Source organism: Sinocyclocheilus anshuiensis, unplaced genomic scaffold (assembly GCF_001515605.1).
Source record: "Sinocyclocheilus anshuiensis isolate Anshui unplaced genomic scaffold, SAMN03320099.WGS_v1.1 scaffold890, whole genome shotgun sequence".
Lineage (NCBI taxonomy): Eukaryota > Metazoa > Chordata > Actinopteri > Cypriniformes > Cyprinidae > Sinocyclocheilus > Sinocyclocheilus anshuiensis.
Genome location: NW_015537986.1, coordinates 906,002 through 916,283, shown reverse-complemented (window position 1 = coordinate 916,283; position 10,282 = coordinate 906,002). Strand labels below are relative to the sequence as shown.

Sequence of the window (10,282 nt, the reverse complement as noted above, 5' to 3'; positions counted from 1 at the left end):
ATAAATTCCAGTTTATGCTGTTTGATTATGGCTTCGAATGTCGTAGTTGGAAGCTGGAAGTTGTTAGCCCCGGCTGGCCCGTGCGCGCTGTTGAAATGCGGCTAATAATTTCAAGACTAGCACATAACTGAACAAATGTAAACGGGTTAAGGCGGGCCCCTGGGCTGCAGCCCAGTCAAGCCCAATGGTAAGTCCGGCCATGCATGGCTGCTATATCGGCTGCAGGCACTGATTGGGTGTTTGGAAACATAAGAAATATGGAAACATAAGACTAATTAGTTCAGTTGACTGCACAGACCCTCTGTCATATGGATGACACCTATTTCTGATATGCTTTCCCAATTTTCAGCTTCCTTGTCTTCAACCACTCTGCAAGAAAATAAATCAGCATCTACTTTGGGCTTTCCAGATCGATACCAAGTTATAAATGGCTACACAAACCAACCAGCCATGCCCAGTGACATTTAACTTGCTAAGTACATAGGTGAGTGGATTATTATCTGTATGGACTGTAAATTTAGCCCCATATGGACACAGTTGCCCACTTCAATGCTAGGAACTCTTACTGGTGAATGGGATACTTACTGTATGTTCCAAATGACTCAGCTAACTACTGGTGAAGGCCACTGGCTACAGACCAGAGGGATGCTCCTGATATAAAACAGCTCCCAACCCATGTTGGCTAGCATCCACAAGTAACATATGTTACTTGGATCAGCGAAAGCGGAGACAGGAACAGTAGTCAGACACTGAATGGTCTGATGAACTGCTTCTGTACAAGATGTAGTCCATCAGTCACCAAATGGCTCTGACTCTTTCAGGTAAATATTGGATGCATTTGTGTAGGCTTTCCTGTTTCGCTGTGTTGGAGCATACCCCTAGTGAGCTCTATAAGTGGTTTAACATTTTTTGCATAATTAGCAATAAATCTACGATAATATCCACAGAACCCTAAAAAGGATCTTTGAGGTCCACAGGCTGAGGCCAGGTGGTGACAGCCCTAACCTTGTCTGGGTTGGTGGCAGTGACTTCAGCGGACACAATATGCCCAACATAACTCCATTTTGCTTGACGAAACGGACATTTATCCAAGGAAATTTTCAGATTGACTTCCTCCAGCCCCTCTAAAACCCTAAAGAGCTGGTCTTCATGCTCTTCCAAAGACAATGAAATCATCAAGTTCATGCATCCAAGTAAGGGTTTCTGCATGTTTTAAAAAGCTCTTAAAATGTCCTAATTTTGCCCTTCCACAAATAAAAGCCTAAGGCCCCGATCAGACAGAACGCATTTTTTGCAGTGAGAGGCGCCTTTTTTAAATTGTTTTCTATTGGCAGTGAGCGTTTTGCGTGCGGTTTATGCGCCCTGGGCGCCTCGTGTTTTAGCTGCCTGCTGCGCCTCACGTTTTTGCAGGAGCGCTCGAAGTGCCTGAAGTTGGAAAAAAAAAGCAACTGAAAACAGAAAAGCGCCCGACATCATTCACGTTTTTTTCCAATGGAATGAATGGAGAGGCGAGCCTTCCGTTGTGCTGACGAAAGTTTACAGTTGCTTGGACACTGCAATGATGGAGGAGAAACTTTTTGTGGCTGTCGTGGGTTACCCGGAGTTGTACATTTTTGTAAATTGTAAAGAAAAAAAGTTTCTGCTAATATGACAGTTTAACAGCAAACCAAAGAGCGCTCGCACTACACTGACAGGACAGCTGTTTCAGTGGTTGCCTAGCAACATAAAAACGCAGCGCACTGCTCTTTTTTTCTAAAATCAAACAAAAAAGGGCAGTGCGGTGCACCTCAAGTTTTCAGACCTGAAAAACGCGTTCTGTTTGATCGGGGCCTAAAAAGGTCTTAAATTGGAACAAAGTCTTAATAATAATAATAATATCTTTCTCAATATTTTTGTTTTGCGATACAAATATCTGAATATCCTTAAATCAAGTTACATTTGAGATTCAAACTAAAGATATTAAGTTTACATTTACATTTAGTCATTTTGCAGACGCTTTTATCCAAACTCTCCAGCCGACTGCAGTCAGCCCGGCACGAGGTAGCGCATCCCACAACACCTCAGAGAGTCTCGAGCTAAAGCAGCTTGATCCGAATCGCTTCTGCTGGATTCATGATGTCTGTGCTGTAATATGAGTTTGAGCAAACATTCTCAGGGGTTCATTAAAAAGGCTTACATTCAGTTTAAGGCCATAAAAAGAGTGAAATATCAGGGTCTTAAAAAGTCTCAAATCACCCTTCCACAAATTAAGGCCTCAAATTGGTGCAGAAAGTCATGGCATTAAATGTTGCATGCACTGTAAAAATTAATATCTTTCTCAGTATTTTTGTCTTGTCTTACCAATACAAATGTCTTAACATCCTTAAATCAAAATACATTTACTTGAGATGCAATAAGAAGATATGAAGTCTTGTTTTCTGAGAAATTAAATAAAATAAAGTGAGCTTATGCTTAAAACAAGAACAAATATTTGCCAATGGGATATACTGTTCGTTGACTCACACCATCAAGTTTTTTCACACACCCTCCTCTTCCTCTTTCCTCTTAGCTCCCCTACATTATTACATAGTCTAACTGTGCTTCAACCCAAGTTCAGGCCGCAGTGTAGTGAACAACCAGGCCCCACGGTCAATCAAGTCTCTAGTTTGCTAGTAAATATTTACAAAACTTGACTGTCAATTTTCAAACACTTTACCCAATGTGTTGTGTGGGCTAGGTTTAGGGATGGGGTTAAGGGTGGACTGCCATGGTTTTAGCAAGTCAGATAAAGTGTTAAATGCTCCAAATACTGAAGCAAATGCTCTACTAATGTTAAACAAATAGTTCACCTATAAATGAAAATTACTGGACTGTGCATCATTACATTTTCAAGGTATGGACATAAACAAACAAACCCCAAAAAAATTGTTCTGCAAAAGAAAGTAAGTCATACAGGTTTGGAACATAAGGGTAAATGATGACAAAATTTTAATTTTTGGGTGAACTATCTTTTTAACATGGTTATTCTCAGATATCAGTATGGATGCGTTTATATTCAGAAGTATCTCATTAGGTAAAAGGTGTTCATATGATTGTAGCTAATAAATAACTAGATGATACACAATCCAAAGGTTAGAAGATATAAAAGTTTTTTTTTTTTTTGGTTGTTTCTCAAAATGGCCAAGTGTAATGAATCAGTTTGTACAATATGTGTTTATGGTTGGTCTTGTCGGTTTCCTGTGGGGCTAAACTTTGGGGGGAGTTGAACTTTTTTGACATTTCTTATGGCTGGTATCTGCTTAGCTCATAACTCAAACCTGCAGTACAAAGTTAAGCCATGCCAGATGAGGGAGTGTCTGTAAGTGGACACTCTTGATTTGCAGAGGGTATTTTCAAGTTTGTTAATATCGATCAGGACATTGAAACACCATAATTCCTTATTAGCCATGTGTGTCTCATAGTAGCAGCATTATAATAATACAGCTGTGCATAATTCAAAAGGGAAATTATGAAAAAGAGAGTGTGTGTGTATATATATATATATATATATATATATATATATATATATAAACACCAGTGATGGCCACCTCTTTGGGATCTTTCCCAGTATTTCTTCCCTGCCTGTGGCCAAAGATATGCTGGGATAGGCTCTAGCACTGCCCCATAGGCATACATGGGATAAGCAGTTATAGAAAATTGTTGGATGGATGGATAACAAACAATAAATATTTAATGCTCACTAAATGACAGACAAATGTTTTCAAATCTGAAATGCATCCTGACTGTTTGTTTGTTTTTTACTCACCACATTTGATTGAATATCAACTGCTTAGTTCAGTATACACAGAAATGTAGTTTTGTAAATGGTCACATAAATCAAGTATGATGAAATAATGATCATGCTGAACTAATTTGGGAATTTCTTAAGTTTTAACTGATTCTGATCGTTTTAAGAGGAAATCTGCTCGGTCCATTTTTTCCATTTAAAGTGATACTTGTCAGACACTCCCTTGCACTTAAGTTAAGATAACATTGCTGAAAGTTTGGAATTCAGCCCCGGCTGTCCATGAGTTATATAAGTGCTCTGCACCTCAGGAACTCATTACAGTAACGCCCAAAGCAGAGAAGATAGAAATATAGGGACACAGTTAGAAAAAAAGGCAGAGAGAGAACACTGAAAACAATAAGAAGATATTCCAGAGGACGTTTTTGTGGTGATGGAAAAGGAACAGCTGAGCTATGAAGAAGCCATTAGGAGGGCAGGTGATGCTATTCAGCGTTTTCCTCTAATAGATGTCCACGGTGTGCCTCTCATGAGCACCATTGCTGAAAACTGGAAATCAGTTTCAGAATTCTGTCCTGACCCATCAGACCTACTCATCTCTACTTACCCCAAAGCAGGTAAAATACAGATAAAAAATAACTTGCTAATCATCTTAAAGTCAAGTGTTTTTTAATGTGGAGTTACTGTATGTCCAGAATACACTATACAATGAAATGTTTACTTTGCACTCCCTCTTGTGTTTGAGCAATAGATTTAAAGGAACATTCCACCCAAAATTAAAATGCTGTCATTATTTACTCTCTCTCATTGTGAATGACTATCATCATCTCTTATTGGAATACAAATTTAAGTATCTGTTTTAGACTGGCTGATTCTATGTCCTGCCATAGCATTACATGAAAAACTAATGTGAAGAATGTTGTGTTGGGCATTTAATGTGAACATGATCGCATCAGTTTAATACTAAGCATAAAACTACATCTGAATGTTGACATGTCTCTAGTTCTAGTGATCTGTTGATGCTTAAACCATTTGGGGGAAATGTTATCAACAGGGAGGTCTGCTGGAGCCAGGGCCGCTGCTGGCCAAATGGGTGCCCTAAGCAGAATTGTAATGTTGTGCCCCTCCCCCAAATATTATGGAAATAAAAAAAAAACACCTACTAAAGGGGTCAAAATAGAACTTTAATAAAACATAAAAGTAAATAAATAGTAATTAAATTGTATTATTTACAAATTGCAATTGTAGCTCTACAGCAAAAAAAAACTAAACTAAAATTACACACATTAAATAAAACATTTTTAAAGATTAAATATTATCAAAATAAACAATAAATTGAATCAAAAATAAATGGCAGCGGCTATTTACACTAAGTGCAAATAGCATACTTTCTTAGCGATAGATTCTATTTACACTAAGTGAAAATAGCAGTAATATCTTAGCGATATGTTATTTACAACAAGTGCAAATAGGCTAACTATAGATAGCATTTACACTATGATAAAATGCTATTTATACTACTTATTTCAAATAGTGGCAATTATCTGCATCTCAATATTTTAGTAAATTATAAAACAGTATGCAATAATAACGTATTGAGTGTAAATTATAAATTTTAATTCAAATAAAAAAAATGGATGCCACCTTATTGGGACAATAAAGCCTTACCTACACATACCCTTACCCTACCCGATACTTTCAACTTTTCTATTATTTCCTTAATTTTTATTGAAAATAAATGCCTTTCCGATGTGATACGAGATTTGAAAAGTTCGGCAAAAAGCAAATTCGAACTCGGGTCGATCGCGTCAAAACGTCCATGACACACGCTTTACCATCTACGCCACTGGAGCTGTAGCTTGCTGATAGTCTTTTGTTGTATTGACTAGCCCAATCACACGTAGGTGGGCGGAGTTAGTGTAAATCGCTTATGCTAACAAGGCGGGCTATAGGGGTTATGCACAACAAACTTCTGTATTCTGTTAACCAGGGGCCCGTTCTTCGTACGTCGCTCATTACATCCGAGATAAAATGTCACATCCAAGATGATATCATCGCGCTAATCAGGATCTGGCTAATTCGGTTCTTCAAACGCACATGTTGTTGATGATTAGCATGGCTGGATTGAGTTATCTGAGATAATTGCGCGTTCATGGGTTGGTTTAAAAGGGGTTATGTATCGATACTCGAAACCACGATCAGCAATGCAGCGATTGGCTGGCGGCAAGACAGCAACGTAATGACATCATATTATTAAAAAAAGACACCTGACGAAAAACTTGACAAATGTTTGGACTTTTATAAGGAAACAGCCAAGCGAACAAAACTACATAAATGTTATAATAGATAAATGAAATGTGCACCGTTTTTATTTTATTTTAATTTTTACATGATTAACAATTATTTATATTCATGATTTCTTTCCGTTTTTATTTCAATGTAGTAATTAGCAATTCATTTAATTTTATATTTGAACAGATTTGTTATGTGACAGCATTGATTAAAGTTTCTTAAGGGTCAAGATCATGTTATCTGCATCTACTGCGCATCCATCAAGCCACTCCCATAATATCTGTCACCACTCAAATTAATGCACAACTCTACATTATCTGTATAGCATGTGTGTAAGACTTGAATACAATTATGAAGTAATAATTTTATGACGAATAAATCTTTCAGTGAGTAAAACTGGCGGTGTTAATTTTTTTAATGTTTATTATTTTTAATTATTGTCCCTGGATTAGTAGGGTACACTTGTAATAAAGTAGCGGTGGTAGCGGACAGATTTTAAGTATCAATTCTGCTTAAAAAGATGCAATCTAATCCTGTTTACATGAAGTAAGCCTGCTCCCGAGCACGTTTAAGCTTACGGACCTGTTGCTGTGACAGCAACTCCGGGATGAGCTTCAAAGAACCAAACAATCCAAGATCATGCCAAATCGTCAAAAATCAAATCCAGCTAACGGAGTTCGCGACGTACGAAGAACGGGCCCCTGGTCTAATTTCCTGTGTTCTCTTTAGATGCTTTGGTTAAGCAGTCATCTCTGAGGCCGTGTTTAAGGGCAACACCTTTAAGGACTTCCCATTGAATGCTTAAAATACAATGTATGCCTGCCTTAGTTAGACTTGATGACTGTGAAGTGAAATGTTCTTATCTTAATCATTTTCTTTTCTTTCATAGCAAAACTATTCTCTATTGGGCAGACAATTTGGCCACCTAAGCAAAAACATTTCTTATACTAGATCTACACTGTGTACACACAAAAAATGGTTATATCATGCAATTGCAACTTGTAACTTTAAGGTGTGTAAGGGAAACAGGTCAATTTAGCTCAAAGGGAATCATTTAAGAATTTAAAGGGAATTTGGACAGAATCACTGTTTTACGGCTGCTCACTGAGACGGCCAGCGATTCACTAAACGAGCCGCACAACATCAACTCTGCAATGGATATTAATATCCAAAATATAGTGAAAACACTATTAATTAGCACAGTAACAAGATCAGCAGTTTAAGACATTAACTAGGGGGGTTAACATGTTAAAATGCGGTGGAGCATTCATTGGTCACTTATTTCTGCACAAGGAAATAAGCCTTATTTTATCATAAATCATCATAAAATTCAATTTTTTTTATATAACACTATACAGTTCAGATTGTCAAAACTATAAAAATATTGAAAATGTTAATGTTGCACAATTCATCAGTTTCGCCCTCATCAGGAGGGAGTGCTTGCAAGTTCACCACTTGGTTTCTGAAAGGAATAGTGGGAACTTTGGGCACATAGCCAGGCCGGAGTCTCAGAACAACATGAGTGACTGCCAGACCAAACTCCAGGTATGCGTCCTTAACAGAAAGCGCTTTGTAGGCCGATGACACATCTCTGTGGGTCTTCTCCTCAGAAAGAATGCCTCTTCAAAGCATACAGCTGCCTAATAGAGCTGCCTCCTTCATCTCTGCAAGGTTTAGCCACAGGTGACATTCCTGGACCACCGTGGAGGCCGTCGTCCTGCCGTAGAGCATGTGCCATGCACAGTTCAATCTCGGATCAGGACTGCCCCTGTGCAGGTCTTTTTGCACCTTGGCCTAACGGATTAGCAGGATGGCCATGCAGGCTGGGCCGGCCTGTCCAGTGGCAATGTTAGCCTTTGCCGTAAGTGATTAAGTAAACTTATAGGCCCTGGACAGGAGTCTAGAGGGGAGTCCCTCCAGACTGGGTAACCTAGGCATTCCACGTTGTAACGATTGGCCTTATTGGAAGATGTTACGTTTGTTAAAAAGGGGTCAGATTATACTGTGTGAGAGCTTGGAGTGTTTAAAAAGATGAGACCTACAACAGTTATGAAGTGAATAAACTATATTTACAATTTCCACATGGAACTTAAAACAACACAATAAAACTAGAAAACCTAGGCTGTTAAGAGTCTTTCAGTTCCATACCCTAAAACAGTCCTTAAGAATCCTAGCGTGCTGTAAGTCCACTATTCCAGTTTGAAGGTGATCACCACTTGGTCGTAATGTAAGCAACAACCATGCTTGTTTGACATGCTGCCTCCTTTATGCTGTCCATTTCCAGTTTCCTGTCATGTGATCAGTCACATGACAGGCAGACCCAGAATCACTTAAAGACGTACACATACGGGGAAGACTAGTCCTTTAAAAGGTACTGTCAGCCATTGTCCATGTAGTGGGTATCCTCTAAAATGTGTGTCTTAAAATGTCGTTGAAATAAATTAGATAAAACTAGGCCCTCCCACATAGGCACTAGTCTGCTGGAGGAATCTATGGGAACACTAGAGAGAGAAGAAATACGATACCAGACTGGGTGTCCTAGGATCGGTGGCGCCGCTCCTCCCAGGGTCATGTTGCACCCAGCCTTGCTGGTCCGCCAGCCCCCCTGGCGTTTCCTCCTATCCAGCTTGTGGGTCTCTTTGGTGGATATGGTTAATGCTGATGAACGGGGATGAGGTGGATGATGAGGTGGTTTCTTGCTAGGGTCGATGACAGTACACTTCCTGGTCTCCACCCCACATGATTTGCAGACCTCGACGAACCTCCAGGTGTCGCTGTGGATCGTGGGCCACCAGGCAACTTCCAGGATCTGCAGGAGGGTCTTAAGCCGTCCATGATGTCTCTCTGCTGTCCTCTGATGGACATGCTGTACCATCTGTTTGACCAGGGTCTTAGGGACGACGAGCTGTATTTTGTAGTTGCCGTCCCCCTTCTGGATTCGCCGATACAGCAAGCCCTGGTGTTCCCTCACTTCAATCTTGTTGGTCGGTGGAGTGGAAGGAGAGATGGAAAGTCCCTGGAGAGTGTCGTCATCGCCCTGCATGCTGATAAGTTGCTCTCTGGAGAAGGGAATGATGGAGAAGATGGTGTCGAAGTCTGGCCCAGTTGGAGTGGTGGAGGCACAGAATTCTCCCTCAGTCGCTCTGTTGGTAATCCGTGAATATACTGTCCATTTCCTGTTTCCTGTCATGTGACCGCAGACCCAGAATCACTTAAAGACATACACACATTTAACTGTCATGTGATGAGTCACATGACAGACCCAGAGTCACTTAAAGACATACACACATTAAAATAGTTAAGAGGAATAAAATGGCTAAGACAACATGAAAACCTATTAAAACTCAAATATACATAAAATCATTATAAAATATTGAGCAGGTTAAAACATGTGTCCTGTGTGACAGTGTCACAATGTAACTTTCCTCCGGCAACAGACTCCATCCAAAAAAACACTCTGAGGTACACCCTAACTCTGAAATGCTGCACACACTAATCAAGAGCCAGGCAGGAAGAAATTGCACTTGTTTTTGTAACATAAACATTGTTACGGGCCAATCAGTCTGCTTCAGCAACATGTCAACAGTCTGCATAAGTTCAGCAAAATAAGTCATATTGTGAATATGTCCTTTATTTTTTAACAGGGGCAGGGGGAGGTGTGGAGTGGTGTACTTAATTCGTAAAAATTTGTTTTTGTTTGATGTGAGTTCCTGGGTGAGTGGAGTCGAGAACTGACTGCTGATGGATGCCCTTACGCAAAGAAAATATATTTCCTAATATTTTAATGATCAATATATTAAATTACATAATGGTATATTAGAAATTATACAGAATAATATATTGTGTAAATATATTACAATATATTGAATAATACATAAGGAATTGCCTCTTTTCATATATTGAAAAATATGTGACAATATATTTACTTATATATCACACAGAAAGTGCAATCAAAAATACAAACGCAAACAAAAATATAACGTAGAAATAGGCAGAAAACGAAATATTCCTTCCTAGCAGAAAGTAATAATTCAAACAGCAGATCTATAAACAAGTATTACGCAAAACACTCACGTGCAGCCGTCTGTCTCTTCTGTTGACTAATCGCTTGGCCCACCAAAAGCACCAAAGTTGTCAGCACCAAAAGCCTCATGGGCAGCGCACTGACATATAGCACTGTTGTGCTTTGGGTGACCCGAGTTCGAGTCACCCAAAGCACAACAGTGC

General features: G+C 39.3%; 1 protein-coding gene across 1 annotated transcript in view; it reads left to right on the top strand.

Annotated features, from left to right (window-relative positions):
* Positions 1 to 4,039: 4,039 nt before the first annotated feature.
* The window catches only part of sult1st6 (sulfotransferase family 1, cytosolic sulfotransferase 6), a 40,282-nt gene continuing 34,039 nt past the window's right edge, over positions 4,040 to 10,282 (top strand). Inside the window, exon 1 of the mRNA XM_016468907.1 lies at positions 4,040 to 4,380. Within this exon, the coding sequence (XP_016324393.1) occupies positions 4,197 to 4,380 (184 nt within the window). The 5' untranslated portion in view covers positions 4,040 to 4,196. The remainder of the gene's footprint in view (positions 4,381 to 10,282) is intronic.